The sequence below is a fragment of the Musca autumnalis genome, unplaced genomic scaffold (genome assembly GCF_047663935.1).
Source record: "Musca autumnalis isolate F117 unplaced genomic scaffold, ASM4766393v1 scaffold_2, whole genome shotgun sequence".
NCBI classification, from domain to species: domain Eukaryota; kingdom Metazoa; phylum Arthropoda; class Insecta; order Diptera; family Muscidae; genus Musca; species Musca autumnalis.
In genome coordinates, this window is record NW_027411755.1 from 174,345,582 (window position 1) to 174,369,478 (window position 23,897).

Here is a 23,897-nt window from a genome sequence, read left to right on the forward strand (position 1 = left end):
CACCCATGAGAAGTCCACGATTACGAGTACTATAGAGAAATAAAGTAAATGGTGATTTATTAAAGTTTTTTTTATTGGATATTGGATAACTAAAAGCCACTAAATAAGAAAGGTTCCTAAAATGTCTGTAACATTTCAACAGAACTTTCTTTACCAAAAATTATGCATAATTATGACACCATACACATTTTAATCATCATCATTATTATTGCATGATAGCTAACGTGCTCATCATCACCATAGTCATTATGATCAGACGAAACGAATACTATCTGGCTGGCTGGATGGATGAATGAATGGCTGACTGGCTGGCCGATGTACAATGGTTGTGGATGGTTTAAAGTTAGATTTTAGTTTAGTTGCGGTTTAGTTATCAAAGCGATCGGTACGTTCTGAAGTGGAAAAACGCTAAACACGGAGAAAACTCAAGTGGAAATTTTAAAAAAGCATAAATATAATAAAGCACACACAATCTCTCTTACTTTCTCAAAGTGATAAAAGCTTTTTTCCTTGCGAAATCAGAAAAAACAACATCTCAAGCCGAATACGAAAAACCAACTTTACTCAAATAGATTTGAGATAAAGTCAACAGCATATATAGTACATCACGTATACGACGACGTCAGATCAACAAACGAATAGCTTGCAATTGACCTGATTATCTTAAGCATTTCGCATTTAGTCTGTGTCCGGTTACTGAACGAATTCTTTGGAAAGATTAAAACAAAAAAAAAATTACGCTAAAAAAACGCAACAAAAGAATTTTGTGGAAAATAATTCAATTCATTAGCAACCAAGTACAAAAAAAATAAAAAAAAACAACATCACATCCCAAAAGAAAACAAAATAAGCATTTAATAGCTTTGCATATTTCTGAGCTGACCACCATTTTGGTTTAACGAGCACAAGAATTTTTGTTAATTAATCAAGCGTTCTTTATCATAATTACACAAAACAGCTTTTAGCAACATTTGAGCGTTATTAAATTAATTTAATTTCCCTCCCAAACAAAAAGAAAAAAAAAAAACAAATCATTTAAGAAAATAACCAAATTCATTGCCCCTGCCATAGCTGCTACGAAAAGAATTTTGCCCAACAGTGAAAAATTCTTTTAAGGGAAAACGACAACAAGTATCCACCCAAACAAAACTGTTTTCCGGCTAAAAATATTTAATTTAATTGAATTTGAGAAACAAATTCCGAGTTCCTTGTGTAAAATATAAAAAAAACTTCGAAGTGCCACAACTAAACGAAAGGAAATCTAATAGAAAACACCCCTAAGAAAATCTGAAACAACAAAAAGCAAACGCGAAAAAGAACATTCAAATCGTTGCAATTATCATCATCAGCAACCACATCATTACCATCATCGTCGTTGTCGTCGTCGCCGTCGTTACAATAAACCGCAAGTAAACTTAGCTGGCAAAGGTCGTCGTGGCAACAGTAGCTTATTTGAAAACAGCTCCCTCCCACCCAAAAACCAATACCCGATCCATCTTCAGGTTTACTTGCCCAAGAACACAACACAAAACAAACTATTGTCTCGTCATCATCATGAAACAAGAGCAACAAAACCAACAACAACAACATCAACGGCGTAAACTGATATTATGCCATAATGCTTTTGGATTTTTAGCAGCTTTTTTCTCATCAACGTTTTTGCTTTTAATGAGCGTATCCTGTGTTGCTGTATGCACGGGTGCACGACACGATCGACAGAAAACAACACAGCTAGAGGCCAAGGTCGGCTCATATGTGGTCTTCAATTGTTACATAGATTTTCCCTATGATCTACCCATACCGTATGTGGTCCATTGGAGTAAAGATGTAAGTAAAGATTTGTTGTACGTTTTTTTTTATGGAAACTGGGTTTTTACTTTGAACTTTTTGCTGAGCTTAAGATGTCATTGTAAATGCCGTGAGTCATGGCCATGGGGGGTTATGCAAATTAGATAATGTGAAAAAGCAAAAAAAGAAAATATGTTACAAGTTTAAACGTCACAAAGAAACAAATTTATTTAATTCTCAAAATCATTTTAAAGATGTTGAAATCTAAGTTGCTAATAGTTGCTAATAAAACGTAAAAGTAGGTGCACATGCACTAAAGTGAATTATTTCGCACACATTAGCCATGTTCTTTTACGAGCCAGAGTCATCCAGTTTTTACCAATTTTTCCTAGAAAAGTGTTCTCTTACTTCAAAAACAAGTAAAAGACTATAAGATGGCTTTACCATGGCATGGATTTAAATGGGATTATTAAGTAACAAGGTTTCATATGGTGAATATGTTCAAGGATGGAAGTCTTTTATTCTATTCGAAGCCCAATTGGTGTGCTCGTGTGTAGTGTGCTCGGCTAGAAATCTGAAGTTCGCATGATCAAATCCAGCAAAGAGCAAAATAAAATAAATAAAAAAATAAAAATTGAAAACAAATTCCACCACAACTGTTCTAAAAATAGAACAAATGTTTTTTTAGCTTACGAGGGCTGCACGATAACTATCTGGCCTAACAATGAAAACGCGAATATTTACCATCAAAAATTGTTTTCTTATACCCTCAGCCATTAGGCTAGAAAGGGTATATTCGCTTTGATACGACAAAAAATGTGCCTCATGGAAATAACGGTTTTAGACCCCAAGTATGATTGGACGATATTCGTTTCAGACAATTTGGAGTCGATTTAGCCATGTCCTTCCCTCTATCTGTCTGGCTGGTGCGCACGTCAACTCTCGAACAGATCAACCGATTCGAACCAAATTTTGGAAATTTTTGCAAATTTCGCACGTCGTATTATCCCTTCTAGATATATATTTGGTTTGAATATGGACTATATCGGTCCACTCCTTCGGTACCTCCCACGCAAAATTCGGATAAAGTGAAGTATAAGAGCTCCTCTCCGATCGTTCTGAAATCTGTTTTTTCAGTAGGTTGTCCTTGCGGCTTCTTTTACAACGGCACAATTTTTTTCTGCGCAAGTCCATACTTCCTGAGATATTGGCCAAAAAGCTCCAAGAAATCCGCAAGATAATTCTCGCAGGGAGTTTTTTATTGGTGCAGACTTTGCACATCGTATTATTTCATCCAGTCATGTATCAGGTTGAAATATGGACTATATCGGTCCAATCCTTCGGGTACCTCCCGAGGAAAAAATTAAGTTTAAGATCTCCTCTCGCATTGTTTTGATTCTTTTTTCAAAGGGTTGTTCTAGCGGCCTCATTAACGACGGTACAATTTTTCCGGAGTAAGTCAATACTTCCTGAGATAATGGCCCAAAAGCTCCAACACCCTGCCGGCACATAGCAAATTGTGCAAGATAACTCTAATACTAATTTAATATTTCGAGTCCTTTATGAAGAAGTTTGGATAATAAAAATTGTTGGTATATGTCAGTGATTTGGTATAGCCCCACATTACGGTACCTATAGATTTTGAAGCAAACTCTTGATAAAACTAGTAAAAAAGTTTCAGTCGGATTTTCTCACTGATACATATTTAAGGTCCTTCAGAATTGTGTGGCGCTTTTTGGACATTTGAACTTGCCGACAAATATGTGGATTAGGAACTAACTGCACAAAGACACAAATGTTGAACTTTTGTGGGGGAGGTACCCTTAGGTAGGACCGATATAGGCCATTTTAGAAGTTAAACTAAATTTTGACAAAATATTAGGAGATCCCAAGTTTTGACCAAATTGATTGCCTCATTCAAGTGATTTCGTCCTAGCACTTTAGTCACATTTTTTAAATATTGGAGGGAAGTACCAGAAGTTGTAGACCGGTATTGGTCCATGAAACTAAGTTTGGATATAATATGACGAAGACGAAATGTTGGACCAAATCGGTTGAACAGTTCGGGAGTTATCGTGCTCTCCGACAGCCACATATGGTGATATTTCGGTTTTTTACACCTTTCGGGCTGTTTTCCCAAGAAATATGGACTTCCCCCGAAAAAACTTTTACCCTCGTAATGGAGGTAGCAAATCGCTTCAACGAAAATCAAAGTGATTCGCGAGCAGGTCTTAAAGTGAACTTATCCGAAATTTTGTGTGAGAGGTACCAGAAGGAGTATACAAATATAAACCATATTCGAACCTGATCTATATCTGGTAGATATATTAGGATGTGCAAAGTATGGATTACATCGGTAACTCCCTTCAAGAGTTATCCTAAAGGAGTACACCGATATGGCTTATCTTCTTATCTTCGAACTAAAACTATGTTTGGAAAAAATATTACAAAGGCCAAATTTTGGACCGAATCTGTAGTCCCGTTCGAGAGTTATCTTGTGCTCCAAACACTACAGACGGTGCAATAGGGATTTTTGCAACTTTCTGGCCATTTTCTCAGGAAGACTTGCCCCGATAAAACTTGTACCGTCGTATGGGATACAGTGAATACAAGTTGTTACAACAAAAATCAAAGCGATTCGAGAGCAGGTTCTAAACTAAACTTTTCCGAAATTTTGTGTGGGAGGTACCCGAAGGAGTGGACCGATATATTCCATGTTGGAATCTCATCTTTGTCTGGTAGAATCGGTTACTACATTTAAGAGTTATCGTTCGCACAATTTTTCCGAAGATTTTCGAACTTTTGTGGGGAGGTACCTGAAGGAGTGGACCGATATGACCCTTCTTCGAACTTAAACTAAGTTTGGACAAACTATTACGAAGGCCAAATTTTGGGCCAAATCGGTTCATCCGTTCGAGAGTTATCGTTTGCACCAGCCAGCCAGACAGAAAGACAGACGGACGGAAATTGCTAAATCGACTCCAAATTGTCTGAAACGGATTTCGTCCAAACATACTTAGGGTGTTAAAACATTATTTCGGTGAGGCCCATTTGCCCTTTGCCATTTGAAAGTGTATATGGTAATATTCAAAAATGTTTTACAATCGTTGAAGTTGAGGTTCACCATTTAATAAGTCGCGAACTGTCAATATATTTCATACAATATGAATATATTTATATTAATTGAAGTGTTTTAGCCGATGTCGCATGAAATGAACCATAACAAATAATTTATGTGGAAGCTGTGTTGGTGGTAATATTAAAAAATGGGTAAAAATGTGTTGAAGTTTACAAGTTTTTTTGTGTTCTTTCTTGATTTCTGGTCAAACCACGGAAAATTCAGACATGAGCTCAAAGAAAGAATTGAAGAATACCCCTTATGCAACATGGTTCTAATGTATGACTTTTCGATATATACACTGCATCGATGCTGACATTTTGAAGTTTTGAAATCTGGGTTTTTGGAATTTTTCTTATAATTGGAGGGCGCAACCAGACAAAACTATTTATTGGATTGTAGAACTCGTGGTTCCACGTCGTTTGATGTATATTTCATGAGTGTGCTTCATACAGCTCCCTAGTAATAGGAGTCCAAAGTCGAAATTTTGGTGCGTAAATTTTCTTTAAAAACCTATTTTTTGGCTTCAAAATTTACAACTGTGACTCAGGTACCCTTGAACCCCTCGTGATTTTAGTTTTTTTACGCGCCGTATCTAATGAACGCTTCCGCTTTCAAATCCATTCACCAAAACGGCGGTTGTAGATACCTTGAAAGTAGGAAATTCTGCAAAATTATATTTTGATGATTCTGCGCATTGAACCGCGATTATCTTTCGTTATTTTTACACGCGATTATATTATTTTCCAAAACCGTGTGGCATAAATTACCGACATTCTGGAGTAATATTCGTATTTCGTATAAAATAGAATTTGGTAGCACATCCGCGGTTCTTGACGAATTTGTTTAAAATTTATTGTAATGACGTATTTTTTATAGGCGGTCACTGAAATCGGATGCGCCTTATAATCCTATGTACATCCCGCACTTTTTACCCACATAAAGGGTTTTTGAACAGTAAGATGCAGCTGACGGCACACTTTGTCCGCTGAATGAAAAGTGGAAAAATCGCTACATATTGATAGAGATGCAATTGCTGTATCTGAAAAGCGCATGTGCCTTAACTGATTTAAACGAATTCGCGAATTATACGTTTTTTAACTTTTATGTTTTTTCTTTGGTTGTAATTTCAACATTACTTTCTATTTCATAATCCTATTGTTTATCAAAGTAAGCAAATACACTTTCGGGTTTGTCATCGCATTTTCCCTGAAGAAGTTTCAGCGAAGTACGTCAGTCTTTGCATCGAAATTTAGCAAAATAGTAGAATAACTCCCAAAAATGTTTTTTTCTATTTTTCGTATTAAACAAAAAAATATATTTTTGAAATAATATTCCAACAATAAGTTGTCGTCTTTTGTTGTTGCTGTAATATGGCAGTTATAAATCCAATCGTTAAAATTTTGGTCTCATATTTTTCTACGCGTTGTCTAGAATATGTACGTATTTTTAATTTATTTTTTTCGAGTTTTATTTGGAATCTAAATTAGAATAAATTCAATTTACTCCAAGATTTTTTCAGAATTTCTTGATTTTCCGCGAAAATAGAAATACATTTAGTAAATATTTAGGCATCTACGGATAGATATTAAATGCTGTTAACGCTTTATATGTACATTTTGTTATTACAGCAAAAATGTAATTTTTAATTATTTGTTCTTTATAAGGGAATAAAACCCCCCATAACTTTGGAGCGCAGCATCCAATTTTGTGAACGCGAACAGATTTGAAACCACGACTTTTTTTCTTAATCTATGTTCCAAAAATTGCGGATGTGCTCGCAAATTTTTTTTAACATTTCTTCCAATGGAGTTGCAAAAGAAATTTGAAATTTACCATATACCCTCGCTAGCAAAAATGCTGAGGGTGTAAAAATGAAAAGTTGGGTTTTATTTGCGACTATTGTGATATCTTCGTTGTTTGACCACCTACGGCAACCTACTTTACATAGTTAGAAATGCGATATTTTCTACTTTCATTGTCAGGTTTTGCTTTTGGTATACTCCTTTCAGAAGCTTAGATATTCCTTTTTGGAAAAAAACGTTGACTTTTTCTTCAAATAAGTTTTTTCCGATTCCGACCCCTAAATATTATCCGACCATCACCATCTTCCCCTCCGGAACCCCATTAACACGCAAAATTTGGTGACGATCCGATCAAAATTGAGACCCGTAGCGTGACTACAAGGTTTAGATGGACATACAGACGGACTCAGCTCGTCGAGACATTCATTTTGGTATATATATGTACAGGTATACGACCATTATTTCGATGCGTTACAAACTTTTTGGTCAAAACCATGCATGACTTGATGCATGCATTTATTTTTTCTGCAGGAAATCTAAACGTGAATTGCTTCTTAAATCCTTCAAGAATCGATCTAAAACTTCTATGGAATTTTTATGTGCCATCGTACATTTGTTCCAGATTATAATTTCTATTTAATATTGCATATTAAGGGCCGGCTTTGTTGTCCTTCTACCTTCTTATAATGTATCTTATATACCTGATGAAGTTATAGCTATCGATAGAAGGCAACATTTCTAGTGTTTAGCTTTTCAATTAGACCAAAGCTTCGTTATGCAAAACATCTGGAATTTCCATTCGGTCGGGTCTTATGGCTAAAACATGTATCCAAGGTCGGGGAAACGGACACGTTCGGAAGTTTTACATATATAGCGCATTTAAAAAATTAGGCTCCTCCGAAATTTAATAAAATATATAGGCTATTTCCACCAAGGGCTATCACTGTACATCTTCTAAAAATGACATTGAAATCGGTTCAGAAGTTTTGGAGTGGGCGTTGTCGGATCTTAAGGCCACAAATGAATGCCTAGGGTCGAAGACACAACCACCATTGTCTATCGAATTAATTTTCAAACCCCGCTCCGCCGAAATTCACCAAAAATCATATATAGCTTATATTCACCAGAGGACATCCCTGTACATCATCTGAATATTACATGAAAATTGGTTCAGAAGTTTGATATAACATATTTAAAAAAGGTAGGATGGGCCTTTAGGTCCCAAATAAGGACCTAGGGTGGGATACACAACCACAATTGCAAATTCATTTTCTAACCGATACGTTCGTAAGTTTTGCGAAAATAGCGTTTTAAAAAAATAGGGCCTAGGGCCCCCTCCGAAATTCAACAAAACTATTATCACCACGGGTCCTCCCTGTACATTTTCTGAAAATCTCAGGAAAATCGGTTCAGCCATTTTTGAGTCTATACGGAATATACAAACATACACACAATGTCTTTTATATATAAGAAAGTATTTTTAAAGAAATTGGGTATAGAGGAAGTACCCCCTCCCCCCATTCCAAAATGCATATGTAGCCTATTTTCACCGGGGGCCATCCCTTTATATTCCCTGATAATTTCAGGAAAATCAGTTCAGTAGTTTTTTTAGAAAAAATTAAAATTGAAAAAAGTTGACGTGGTGAAATTTTCTTTGCATATAAACCTATTTTGGGTTATGACGAACATTCCAAAAAAAGAATTATCCAAATCGGTCCATAAATGGCGATCTAGCATTATCTGTTTACGCACGGATTAATTTTTTTCTGGCACAACAGCCTTCGTTTTTTTGGCGAGTGTCGACCCCGATTAAATTCATTAAACAAGTTTTCCGTAATGCTATCGGATGGCCCTCTTGCCGTGATTATCCACGTCGAAATTTGTAAAAAATTATCCAACGAAAAATGTTCACAAGTAAATTCCAGATTTTATGCAAAGTGATTTTTTCAAGTAATTGTAAACAACACAACACATGGTCGTATGACAATTTTACGACTTTTATGACGATTTTCTGCCAAAAACTGTTGGTATATTTTGCATATTTTGTGGTGAATATTGCGAATATACTTGTTTCTGTGTCCCGACGCATTTTAGGTTAAAAATATTGAAAAAGTAAGACAAAATGTCCTTCAACGAGGCTGGAAAATCAAAATAAAATATTCTACATATGTATTTATATGACAAAAATGGTCGCAAGGCGTAAATACTCATTACCGTGCGTGTTCCCAGTCGTCATTAATATTTCAAAATATATTATATAAATGAAGTACGCCGAGTTATTCTAGAAGAATGAACAAAGTCTATTTTAATTTCATAAATATAATTTTATTTTTTATTTTCTAACTACGGTAATGAAAACAAGTAAAAAAAGTGTCAGTCGGCTTTGCCGACAGATATATACCCTCAGCCAATGTGAAGCGAAACTTTCACCTCCAGACAGACCGAACGTATTTAAGGTCTCTTCAGAATTTTGAGACTAAGACACAAATGTTGAACTTTTGTAGGGCAGGTACTCTTAGGGAGGACCGATATGGGCCATCAGATGAACAGTTCGAGAGTTATCGTGCTCTCCAATCGCCACATATGGTGACATAGGGGTTTTTTACACACTTCGGGCTGTTTTCCCAAGAAATATGGACTTGCCCCTGAAAAAACTTTTACCGTCGTAATGGAGGTAGCGAATGCAAATCGCTTCAACAAAAATCAAAGTGATTCGAGAGTAGTTTTTAAAGTGAACTTATCCGAAATTTTGTGTGAGAGGTACCAGAAGGAGTAGACAAATATAGTCCATATTCGAACCTGATCTATATCTGGTAGATATATTAGGATGTGCAAAGTATAGATTACATCGGTCACTTCCTTCAAGAGTTATCGTGCGCAAAACATTCCGAACATTTTTGAAGTTTAGTGGGGGAGGTACCTGACGGAGTGGACCGATATAACCCATCTTCAAATTTAAACAATGTTTGGATAAAATATTACGAATGCCAAATTTTGGACCGAATCGACAGATCCGTTCGAAAGTTATCTTGCCCTCCAACCACTACACAAGGTGTCATAGGGGCTTTTTGCACCTTTCCGGCCATTTTCTCAGGAAGTATGGACTTGCCCCTGATGAAACTTGTACCGTCGTATAGGGGGAAGTGAATACAAGTTGTTGCAACAAAAATCAAAGCGATTAGAGAGCAGGTCCTAAACTGAACTTATCCGAAATTTTGTGTGGGAGGTACCGAAGGAGTGGGCTGATTGAGTCCATATTGGAACCTCATCTAAGTCTGGTAGCAATTTCACGATGTGTAAAGTATGGACCAAATCGGTTACTCCCTTCAAGAGTTATCATGCCCACAAATTTTCCGAACATTTTGGAACTTTTGTGGGTGAGGTATCGGAAGGAGTGAACCGATATAGGTCATCTTCGAACTTAAACTAAGTTTGGACAAAATATTACGAAAGCCAAAATTTGAACCGAATCGGTTCATCCGTTCGAGAGTTATCGTGCGCACCAGCCAGATAGACAGACAGACGGACGGACATTGCTAAATCAACTCCAACTTGTCTGAAACACATTTCGTCCAAACATACTTATTTCGATGAGACACATTTTGCCCGTATGAAAGTGTATATACCCTTTCTAGCCTAAAGGCTGAGGGTATATAAAGGACCCATCGCTAATTAATGCATAAAATTGTCTTATAAAACAGTATAAGCCGAAAAATATTTATTTAATCCCATTTTCGCAATTTGCCGTTTTCGACCCCAAAAACAAGTCTTTTCGCAATATTCACCCATATATACACTAGGGTTATGACTTTTTTACAACCTCATATCCCTGTATCATATTTTGATGAACTTTTGCCTAAGATTAGATAAAATCGTAATTATAAGTTTATTCGACAAAAAAGCTCACGCACAAAAGCTTTCAAAGTTTTGACATATGAGCTTTTTTTTGAATAAAATTTGGAGTCACTTTAAGCACATATATGGCTCAAAAAAGCTTTAAAACCACACGACATAACCAAAATGACATATGCTTTTGTTTCTCACCAATTTTATCGCCATATCATAGAATTTATATCATTTTATATCATACATAACTTTATTCCATATATCATATAAATTGAAACTTGTTTGTGCGTGACCTTTTTTATACCCTCCACCATAGTATGGAGGGTATATTAAGTTTGTTTTTCCGTTTGTAACGCATTGAAATACTCATTTGCGACCCTATAAAGTATATATATTCTTGATCAGGGTAAAATTCTGAGTCGATCTGTGCACGTCCGTCCGTCCGTCCGTCCGTCTGTGGTAATCACTCTAGCATCCACAAAAATGAAGATAGGACGCTGAAATTTTGGGAAAATGCGTCTTTTGTTTGCAGGCAGGTCAAGTTCGATGATGGGCTATATCGGTCCACGTTTTGGTATAGCCCCCATATAACGGTACCCCCCGATTTACGGTATTTTGACGTTTTTAGCTACATTTTCAGACCCATTTAGCTATAATTTGACATTTAGGGTTCTTAAGTGTCAATAAACTTATATAACAAAACTTGTGGACCTAGGTCCACGTTTTGGTATAGCCCCCATATAACGGTACCCCCCGATTTACGGTATTTTGCCGTTTTTAGCTACATTTTCAGACCGATTTAGCTATAATTTGACATTTAGGGTTCTTAAGTGTCAATAAACTTAAATAACGAAAGTTGTGGACATAGGTCCACGTTTTGGTATAGCCCCCATATAACGGTACCCCCGATTTACGGTATTTTGACCAGTGTTCGAAAATAAACACTATGGTATCGTACCGTACCGTTTGTACCGTACCAAGGTGGATAGGTACACTACGATAGTGTACCGCTCCGGAACACAAACACTAAAAAATATTTTAGTGATACTGTACCGGAACACAACGATAATCGTAGTGTACCGCATGCCGGAGCACTAAAAATCGTAGTGCTCCGACTGCGGAGGACTAAAAATCGTAGTGTTCCGACTGCGGAGCACTAAAAATTTTAGTGTTCCGACTGCCGGAGCACTAAAAATCGTAGTGCTCCGACTGCGGAGCACTAAAAATTTTAGTATTCCGACTGCGGAGTACTAAAAATTTTAGTGTTCCGACTGCCGGATCACTATAAATCATAGTGTTGGAACACTAAAAAATAATAAAGGTATTATGTTTTCTTAGGAAAATTAAATATTTGGTTAAATTTGATCAAATAAAAATTAAGATAAACTGTTACATCCATGTATGTTTAAATTAGTTAAACACATTGCGAAATTTGGTCAATATTATGAACAAAAATATTTAGTTTTTTGTGGAATGAAGCACAAAGATCGTCGTGCCGGAGCACTAAAAATCGTTTTTTGCCACGTTTTGAAACTATAAGGTAATGAACCATACATGAATTTATTATGATTTCTGAGGAAATTAAATATTTATATATATTTTTTTAATAAATAAAAATTAAAAGAAAATGTGTAAAACATCTGATTTGGTTCTGGGACAATGGAGCACTAAAAATCGTAGTGTTCGTCTGCGGAACACTAGAAATCGTAGTGTTCCGACTGTCGGAGCACTAAAAGTCGTAGTGTTCCGACTGTCGGAGCACTAAAAGTCGTAGTGTTCCGACTGTCGGAACACTAAAAATCGTAGCGTACCACGAGCCGAAACGCTAAAAATAATGTTAAGAAAATCGTTTGTTTATTATGTGAGCAAAATTAAATATTTTATGTTTTTAGGATAAATAAATATGTATTTATTTATTATTTAATAAATTATTTATTAAATTATAATTTAAAGAATAAAAATTAGAAGAAAATGTGTAAAACATCTGATTTGATTTCTAGACAATGGAGCACTAAAAATCTTAGTGTAATTATGTTTTCTTAGGGAAATGAAATATTTAGTTAAATTTGATTAATAAAAGTTAAGATAAAATTTTACATCCATGTATGTTTGGTTTGGTTTTTGGACAATGGAGCAGTAAAAATCGTAGTGTTCGACTGCAGAACATTAAACATCGTAGTGTTCCGACTGTCGGAACACTAAAAATCGTAGCGTACGTCGATTTATGAGGGAAATTAAATATTTTATGTTTTTAGGATAAATAAATACATATTAATAAATAAAAATTAGAAGTAAATGTGTAAAATATCTGATTTGATTTTTGGACAATGGAGCACTAAATCGTAGTATTCGACTGTGGAGCACTAAAAATCGTAGTGTACCACGTGCAATACAATAAGGTAATGTACCACACATGAGTTTATTATGATTCGCGAGAAAAATTTAATATATTATGTTTTTTCTTAATAAATACAAATTAAGAAATAAAAATTAGTAGGAAATGTGAAAAACATTTGACTTGTTTTTGGACAATGGAGCAGTAAAAATTTTACTGTTCGACGTTTAGGTAATCATCTGTTTATTATGATTGATGAGGAAAATTAAATATTTGATGGCTTTTGGGTCAAGTAAAAATTAATAAATACAAATTAAGATGAACATGTTATATCCATGTACTTAAAATTAGTTACAAAATTTGAGAACGTTAGTAGAAAATATGACAAGATGTATGCGGTACAAATTTTTATAAAACACTATTTATTACATTTTTTGTTACATATAATCTAAAATAGTACACGTTACCGTGGTTGCACATTTAGACGCTCAGAATAGCAATACTTAGTGTCGTATAAAAATTGTCTTCTTGATCTTCATGAATTACTTAATTTTTTTTAATGTGAACAAAAGAAATAAGGACCGGAAAATATTGATAACAACACAATGTTTGCGGAAATTGTACCTGTAACTTTTTGTATCAAAAACAAAATTCCTCAGTAAATGAAGTTGAAGAAAGTATGTGGATTTTCACAAGTAGACTTGTACTTTTGAAGTCACTTATTATTTTGGGGAAATTGTACCTGTTGATATTTGTACAACAAACAATATCACTCAATGAGAATGTGCTGATTTTCCGCAAGTAGGATTGTACATTTAAAGTCAACTTTATGATTTCGGGATAAATCCCAGCGAAAAGTTTGCCTCCAAAGAGGCAGTTAAATGATATGTACAAGTGATTTAGAAGTGCATCAAATTATGCATTTTCAATCATGATTTTTACAAGGGAGTGACCCCGGAAAGAAGCACTCCATTGCACCGCATTTTAACTGACCCTTTGGCATTGCATTTTAACTGAACCTTTGGCACTGCATTTTAACTTTGGCACTGCATTTTGGGGTAGAATAGGAGGCAGTCCAGAGCACGTGTTTTGAATAACAAAATAAAATGCATTTATCATTTGTGTAAAACAAAAATATTAATAACTTTATTAAATTAACACAAATTATGAAAATTCTCTATTGAATTCAATCGCAAACATGTGTATTTCCTCCGCTCTTCATTTAATCCAAGCTTAAGTGCTTTTGCTTCATCTGCTAAATGGTTTTGATATTGTCTTCCCATCACCAGTTAAGATTTCGACATGTACTCCAACAGCACTCCACTGGGAAATTTTTTTCTCGTGAGTTACCAGAAAAATGTTCACAAATTAAATATTATTTAGTTTGTATTAACAAATGTTTTCCGCTGCCTGTAGAGATGTACAAACTGATTTATGTACATGTGGGGATCTCTAACAACTGCTAATAAAATGTAGTGAACGGAGTGCCTTTTTCACGACTCCGTTTGCACTGCATCCGGATGCTGTTAAATTGTGAGGAATTGGAGTGCCTTTTTCACGACTCCGTTGAACTGCCTCCGGATGTTGTTAAAATGTTACAAATGGCTGTGATTCTTTGGATTGCATCCAAATGCGGTTAAAATGTGAGGAATGGAGTGCCTTTTTCACGACTCCGTTTGAACTGCATAAAAACATGCCGTGAAAGAACTAGTCTACATTGCACTACTTCCAATTTATTTTGCTGGGAATACAACCACACACTTATTAATTTTGGGTAATTTTACCTTTTGCCTTTTGTACAAGAAACAATATTCATCAATTACTACGCGGATTTTCCGCCATTAGGGAAATTGTACTTGTTGGTTTTTGTACATCAAAAAATATTCCTCAATGAATGCAGTTTTACAAGGATTTTCCGCATAGCCAATCAACGTACAGGTACATATAACACTGAGTACAGGTAGTCTTATAGGAATTTGGATAAACCCATAAACGTTTAGGTATCTTCTGGGTGGGTCTTCTTCAGTTTCTATCAAACATCGAGTTAATAAATACCAAAATGCGAAGGCCAAAAAACAGTATTTTTTGACACGTTTAATACAAACGAATCAAACGAAATAGTGTGTAGTTCTAAGTTTGCGAACACAACATAATGGAAAGAATAATAGGATAAAATTGTTAGTGATCCGGCAGTCGGAACACTACGATTTTTAGTGCTCCGCAGCCGAAAACTACGATTTTTATTGTTCCATTGTTTCGATTTTTAGAGATCCGGCAGACGGAACACTAAAATTTTTAGTGATCCGGCAGTCGGAACACTACGATTTTTAGTGATCCGGCAGTCGGAACACTACGATTTTTAGTGCTCCGCAGCCGAACACTACGATTTTTATTGTTCCATTGTTTCGATTTTTAGAGATCCGGCAGTCGGAACACTAAAATTTTTAGTGATCCGGCAGTTGGAACACTACGATTTTTAGTGATCCGGCGGTCGGAACACTACGATTTTTAGTGCTCCGTAGCCGAACACTACGATTTTTATTGTTCCATTGTTTCGATTTTTAGAGATCCGGCAGTCGGAACACTAAAATTTTTAGTGATCCGGCAGTCGGAACACTACGACTTTAAGTGCTCCGCAGACGAACACTACGATTTTTATTGTTCCATTGTTTCGATTTTTAGATATTCGGCAGTCGGAACACTACGTTTTTAAGTGCTCCGCAGACGAACACTACGATTTTTATTGTTCCATTATTTCGATTTTTAGAGATTCGGCAGTCGGAACACTACGATTTTTAGTGATCCGGCAGTCGGAACACTACGATTTTTAGTGCTCCGCACTACGATTTTTATTGATCCATTGTCCACCAATCAAATCAGGCGTTTTTCACGTGTTCTATTAAATTTTATTTCTTAATTTGTATTTATTAAAAAAAATTATAAAATATTTAATTTTCCTCACAAATCATAATAAACTCATGTATCCACAGTCAGGACACTACAATTTGTAGTGCGCCATTGTACAACAACCGAATCAATGTTTTTCATATTTTCTACTTAATTTCCCAACGTTATTAATTAATATGTATACATACATGGATTTAAGAGGTGTATCTGAGTTTTTATGTCTTAATTTGTACTTATCTCAAAAATTATAAATATTTAATTTTCCTCGCAAATCATAATAAACTCGTGTGTGGTACATTATCATTACGTTTTTTTTAGTGTTCCGACATGTGGTACACAACGATTTTTTAGTGCTCCGACTTCGGAGCACTACGATTTTTAGTGTTCCGACTGCGGAGCACTACGATTTTTAGTGTTCCGACTGCGGAGCACTACGATTTTTAGTGTTCCGACTGCGGTACCCAACGTTTTTAGTGTACCAAAATGTGGTACACTACGTTTATCGTTGTGCTCCGGAACAGTATCACTAAAATATTTTTTAGTGTTTGTGTTCCGGAACACTAACGCTAAAAATATTTTAGTGATACTGTACTCGGAGCGGTACACTATGTTAGTGTACTGTTTATTTTCGAACTCTGATTTTGACCTTTTTTAGCTACGTTTTCAGACCGATGTAGCTATAATTTGACATTTAGGGTTCTTAAGTGTCAATAAACTTATATAACAAAAGTTGTGGACATAGGTCTACGTTTTGGTATAGCCCCCATATAACGGTACCCCCGATTTACGGTATTTTGCCGTTTTTAGCTAAATTTTCAAACCGATTTAGCTATAATTTGACATTTAGGGTTCTTAAGTGTCAATAAACTTATATAACTAAAGTTGTGGACATAGGTCCTCGTTTTGGTATAGCCCCCATATAACGGTACCCCCCGATTTACGGTATTTTGACGTTTTTAGCTACATTTTCAGACCGATTTAGCTATAATTTGACATTTAAGGCTCTTAAGCGTTACTAAACTTATATAACAAAACTTGTGGACATAGGTCCACGTTTCGGAATAGCCCCCATATAACGCTACCCCCGATTTACGGTATTTTGACGTTTTTAGCTACCTTTTCAGACCGATTTAGCTATAAATTGACATTTAGGGTTCTTAAGTGTCAATAAACTTATATAACAAAACTAGTGGACATAGATCAATGTTTTGGAATAGCCCCCATATAACGTTAGCGCCCGATTTCAGGTATTTTGACGTTTAAATGCACATTTCTATACCGAATTAGCTATAACTTGATATTTAGGGTTCTTAGTGACCAAAAAACTTATATTCGAAATAATTATGAACGTAGGTCCATGTTTTGGTATAGCCCCATATAACGGTACCTCGGTATAACGAATTTCGGTATCCCCATATAACGGATTTTCGGTATTTTGAGAATGTAATTTGAACATTTGACATTTGAAATTCTTAGTGGTCACCACACCTCTGCACCAAAAATTGTCAAGAAATGTCGATGTATTGATAAAGCTCCCATATAAAAGTACCTCCCAATTTCCAGTAATTTGATGATTTTAACTACAATATTAAACCGACATTTGAAGTTCTTAGTGGTCACAACACCTCTCCATAAAAAATTGTCAACATAGGTCCATGTTCGGATATAGCTCTCATATAACGGTACCTCCCAATTTTCAGTAATTGGCAATTTTAGCTACAATTTTTAACCGAACTAACTGTAATTTGACATGTGAAGGTTGTAGTGTTCACCACACATCTGCATCAACAATTTTCAACATAGCTCCAATATAACGATACTTCCCGATTTTCGGTACTTTGAGGATTTTACTTAAAATGTTTAACCGAACGTAGGTCCATCTTTTGGTATAGCCCCAAAACAAACCTCCCGATTTTCCGTACCTTAGCTTTATTTTTTGGACGAACTTTCTGTAATTTGAAATTTAAAAGCCAACAAAAATTGTTCATTTAAGTTCATATTTTCGTATAGCCCACATACCTCCGAACTAGCTGTTAATGACATTTGAAGTTCCCACGTTATGCACCGATTTTCGGTATTTTAAGGATTCTAGCTACAATTTTTAACCGAATTAGGAGTTATTTGACATTTAAGGCTCCCATCAAAAACTGTCAATATAGGTCCATGTTTTATTATAACCCCTATATAACGGTACCTCCCAATTTCTAGTCCACCAAAATTTGTCAACATACATAGTTAGATATAGGCACCATAAAAAAGGGACTACCGAATGAAACATTTTATGTACATTATCTGACATTTTAACGTACCCACTTAAAGTTGGGAACAGGAATGAAAACTAGTTATTCCATTTTAGTTCAGAATATTCTATGGTGGAGGAGTTCGGCCCGGCCGAACTTAACGCTTTTTTACTTGTTAATATTTAAATGGAATAAAAGTTATTTTAGTTATTAATAGGTCAAAGGTTATTCATTCATGCAACAGGAAATATTTTTTTTTTTGAGAACATTTTTTTTTTGATTTCATAGGATTTTCTAAAAAATCAATTTTTTCATAGTGGTTTGTGCCACCGTGGTGCAATGGTATGCACGCCCGCCTTGCACGCAGAAGGTCGGGGGTTCGATTCCCCGGCCAAGCAACATCAAACATTTTTCAACGGTGGCAAAATACCCCTCAGTAATGTTGGCGACATTTCCTGAGTATTTCAGCCTTGAAAAACTTCTCCATAAGTGGTGTCTTAAGACACGCCGTTCGGACTCGGCGATAAACAGTAGGTCCCATATCATTGAGCTAAATATGAATCGGGGTGCACTCATTGATATGAGAGAAGTCTCCCTTGTCCCGTATGGGATGCTGTGGAACAATGTTTTTTTTTTTGTTTGTGCGTGACCTTTTTTAATAATCAAATGAAATGAATGTTATTTTTGGCATTAGTAGGCAAAAGTTCATTCATTCTCGCTACAGGAAATCATTTTTGAGAAAAAAGGTCAAAAAGTCATAACCCTAATATACACAGTCTTACAAAAGTTTACATACGCCCCATAAATCTCGGGTTTTAGGATAAGTAATGATATTCATGAAAATCCAAGTACACAGTTTTATTTCTTCTCACTAATAAACAATATTTAATACAACAAATATATATTCCATAATATAAATAAAGATAAATTTTACAAAGCCCAAAAAATGATAGTTACAAAAGTTTACGTAAGCCCCGAGGAAATATGAGTATTTTCGTACAATTTATGGACTTAGCAACAAAATTTGTACATTTTACTATTTTGGCGAACGTCTCTGGGTATCAGAGATATTTTTATACCCTCAGCCTTTAGGCTAAAGAGGGTATTTACACTTTGATACGACCAAAAATGTGTCTCATCGAAATAATGGTTTTAGACCCCAAGTATGTTTGTACGATATCCGTTTCAGACAATTTTGAGTAGATCTAGCAATGTCCGTCCGTCTGTCTGTCTGTCCGTCTGTCTGGCTGGTGCGCACGATAACTCTCGAACGGATCAATCGATTCGGTTCAAATTTTGGGTATCGAAATATTTTGTCCAGATTCGATTTAAGTTCGAAGATGGGCCATATAGGTCCACTCCTTCAGGTACCTCCCTCACAAATGTTCAAAAATTGTCGCAAAACTTGTGCGCACGATAACTCTTGTAGGGAATAACCGATTTGGTCCATACTTTGTACATCGTGTAATTTCTACCAAACTTAGATGAGGTTCCAATATGGACTCAATCGGTCCATTCCTTCGGGTACCTCCCACACAAAATTTCGGAAAAGTTCAGTTTAGGACCTGGCTTCGAATCGCTTTGATTTTTATTTACGCAAGTTGTATTCGCTGTCCTCTATTATTGTCCTCATTAGGGGTAAGTCCATACTTCCTGAGAAAATAGCCTGAAAGTTACAAAAAACCCTATGACAACGTGTGTAGTGGTTGGAGCGCAAGATAACTCTCGAACGGATCTGCCGATTCGGTCCAAAATTTGGCTTTCGTAATATTTTGTCCAAACTTAGTTGAAGTTCAAAGATGAATTATATAGGCCCACTCCTTCCGGTACCTCCCCCACAAAAGTTCGAAAATATTCGGAAAATTTGTGCGCACGATAACTCTTGAGGGAAGTAACCGATTTGGTCCATACTTTGCACATTATGAAATTTCTACCAGACTTAGATGAGGTTCCAATATGGACTCAATCGGTAAACTCCTTCGAGTACCTCCCACACAAAATTTCGGAAAAGTTCAGTTTAGGACCTGCTCTCGATTCGCCTTGGTTTTTGTTGTAACATCTTGTATTCACTGTCCCCTATACGAAGGTACAAGTTTCCTAGGGGCAAGTGCATACTTCCTGAAAAATAGCATAAAAGTTGAAAAACAAACCGTATGACACCATGTTTATGGGTGGAAGCGCAAGATAATTCTCGAACGGAAATGCCGATTCCGGCCAAAATTTGGCCTTCGTAATATTGTTTCCGAACTTAGTTAAAGTTCGTAGATAATCCATATCGGTCCACTCCTTCAGAAACCTACCCCACAAAAGTTCAAAAATATTCGGAAAAATTGTGCGCACGATAACTCTTGATGGGAGTGACCAAATTGGTCCATACTTTACACATTCTCATAATATCTACCAGATATAGATCAGGTTCGAATATGGACTATATTTGTCCACTTCATCCCGTACCTCCCACACAAAATTTTGGATAAGTTCACTCTAAGACCTGCTATTGAATCACTTTGATTTTTGTTGTAAAAGTTGTTTCAGGGGCAAGTCCATACTTCTTGAGAAAACAGCCCGAAGGTGTAAAAACCCCCTATGACACCCCCATGTTTATGTCGGTCCATTCCTTTAAGTACCTTTTCCGCAAAGTTTTTGAACTTTAATCCTAATAAAAAAAAATTAACATTTTTGTCGGTTCATACGACCAAAATTTTGAAACCTCCTAAATACATAAGTTTTTTTGTGAAAAAAGTGTTTCAATTTGCACAGGCTGAGGGTATATCTCTGTCGGCAAAGCCGACTGATACTTTTTTACTTGTTTTAGAAAAAATAAAGCTGTATTTGGGGGGTTAAATGCCGTTATTTAATGTCAGACTTCTTGTATAGCTCGTTAAAGCGGACCCTTGCTGATTTCTTTCCTTTTTTAGGTATTTTACTTTATAAAAATTACAATATTAGTGACAGATGGCAGATCTTGAGATCCTAGAAAGCTTTGAAGTTGTACTTGTGCATAATATATCTTCCAGGGTGTCGATAAACGCACGCTTTTCCTGGGATATCTCAGGAATTTAATAGACTCCGCGGAATTCGTGGCTCAAATTACATACAGAAGAACTTGAATTGCCTTATGATTTTAATATATATTTTATTTATGATTTTAATATATATATTTTTTAAACTTACTTACCCTTGACAGAACTCAACCTTCAAAATTTAAAATTAACTTACATACATATTTTTATATGTTAGGAGGGTTGTCGTTTTTTTTATTTGCGATGACGTTTTCTATTTTGTTTTTCAAAATAGTCATTCTTAATTCCACAGTCGTTGTTTTAATATTTTATTAAAACAACTTTAATTTATCAGTGGGAAAAATTGGCGATGCTTACCAAGGGGTAAGGGAGGGAAGACTATAGTTTCGGATCTCGCCACAGATCCTCCTCTTGTTTTTCAACAAGAAACATTTTATTTGTACGTACAATTTGTGGCAAAAATACAATATTTATATTTATAAAAATACTGTACTCAAACTACAAACGTAATAAACAGTCGGCACCTAGAAGTTGCTTCTTTCACATTTTAACCCTGTAGTGAAATTCTGTAATTGGTCACCGAAAACATCGGTAACATTTAGAACGACCCTATTTTGACATTTTAATTTTCAATTCTTTGACATTTGACGATTTTTTTAATTTAAAGTGGTATATGAATTTACCTTCCGTTTCAACTCCGGAATAGGAGTTGTCGTAAAAATGGACTGGAGTCGGAGCGGAAACAATAATATTTTTATTCTCCTTACTTTTCTCGACAATGATCCAAATGTTTCAAACACTTAGCCCAAGCGGTTGTCCTTTTGGAATGTCAGTGGAATAATTAGACCAACTCTTTATAATACCTACCCCATAAAGTCGTAAAAAATTCCCCCGGAAGCTTCCCCCAAAACTTGTTTTGGCACATATGACAATGTTATTTCATAGGACATTTTTGGAAAGTCACAGGCTGAGAGTCTTTTTACTTTACAAACTGAAATATGCAGTTGCGAACTTAGTAAAGCAAATAAGTAAGAACCGCGTTAAGATTGGCCTGGCCAAACTTGTTATACCCTCCACCACGAGTTGTTTTAAAGTAAAAAGAAACAATTTGTTTCCTTTTGCTTATGAAGAAGACTAAATACCAAATTTCAGCAATTTCGGTAAAACAATGTGGACAAACTTCAAAATACCGAAATTCTGGAGATACCGTTCTAAGGGGCTATATCAAAACGTCGATCTATACCGACAAATTTTTGACGGAACATTTTTAGACTCAAAGAAGACTTAATATCAAATTTCCCATATTTCGGATGTACTCTTATGAGGGCGATATAGGAAGACGTGGACCTATTTTTTTTTTTTTTTTTTTTTAATTCATTTTTATTAATGCCTTCTATCAATCTCTTTACTTTGATATTTACATTATTCTTATTATAATTCGAATTTTACATTGATTATATAAGCTTTCCCAGTGGTTTACTTATACATAAATCTAAGTATATAATTTGTATTTAGAGTGATTTGATTTATTTGAATTTTTTACAAAAGATCTTGTGGGGCTCTTCTCCTCAATCTATTGAAAGTTTCTCGGTTGGACATCAAGATCGCTGCCAGGGGGTTTGGATGTGATTCTATTCTGATTTTGTAGTTTTGCAATTGATATGTTATTTCATCCTTGACACTTCTCACGTTTAGCTCTTCGTGTAATCTTCGGTTAGTTATATAGTAGGGTGCGCCAGTAATTTTTCTTAATATTTTTGATTGGAATTGTTCTAACGTTTTTATTGTTGTGTTGGAGGCGGTTCCCCATAGCTGGATGCCATATGTCCATATTGGTTTTATAATGCATTTGTAAACAAGTAGTTTGTTTTCTAGAGACAGTTTAGAGGATTGTCCAATTAGAAATTTCATTTTGTGGGCTTGAATATCCAATGCTTTTCTTTTGGTTTTGATGTGAGTGTTCCAATTAAGTTTTGCATCCAGATGCATGCCGAGGTATTTGACTTCAGTACTAGTTGGAAGCTCAATTTGGTTCATTTTAACTGGAGGACAACTTCCATGGTTGAGAGTGAATGTAACATGAGAAGACTTGGTTTCGTTGGCTTTTATACGCCAAGTCGTTAACCATTTACAGAGGGTATTAAGGTAATTTTGAAGTAGGTTACTAGCCATTATCGGATTTTTGTCAGCGACCAGAATGGCAGTGTCGTCAGCGAATGTTCCAACAACCGTAGATTCAGTTTGTGGAAGATCAGATGTGTATAATAAGTACAATATTGGACCCATAACACTGCCCTGAGGAACTCCAGCTCTTATTTCTTTTAGAGCGCTGATTTCATTTGTCTCATGGACGTAGAAATATCTATTTCGTATGTACGATCTGATGAACAAATAGTAATTTATAGGCAAAAGTTTTCTAACTTTATAAAGTAGGCCTTCATGCCATACTTTATCAAAAGCTTGGGAAATATCCAGAAACGCAGAAGTGCAATATTGTTTTGATTCGAATGCAGAATTAATTGATTCTACTAGCCGATGGATCTGCTCCACAGTTCCGTGTCTTTTTCTGAAACCAAATTGGTGGTGCGGTATTAAATTCCTTTCCTCTATGACAGGCATTAGTCTTTTTAGGAATAATGATTCAAGAACTTTAGAAAGAACAGGTAGGAGACTTATTGGTCTGTACGATTTAACTTGATCAGCAGGTTTGCCAGGCTTTTGAATCATGGAAATTTGGGCGACTTTCCATTGAGGTGGAACAAAATTAAATGTTAAACAAGCGTTAAAGATACATGTTATAAGATGAATGCCTTCTTTTGGTAACTCTTTTAAAAT

At 35.6% G+C, this 23,897-nt stretch overlaps 1 protein-coding gene across 1 annotated transcript in view; it reads left to right on the top strand.

Annotated features, from left to right (window-relative positions):
* The first annotated feature begins 254 nt into the window (after positions 1-254).
* Positions 255-23,897, top strand: part of bdl (borderless) — a 191,947-nt gene continuing 168,304 nt past the window's right edge. The window contains exon 1 of the mRNA XM_073969929.1: positions 255-1,827. Within this exon, the coding sequence (XP_073826030.1) occupies positions 1,555-1,827 (273 nt within the window). The 5' untranslated portion in view covers positions 255-1,554. The remainder of the gene's footprint in view (positions 1,828-23,897) is intronic.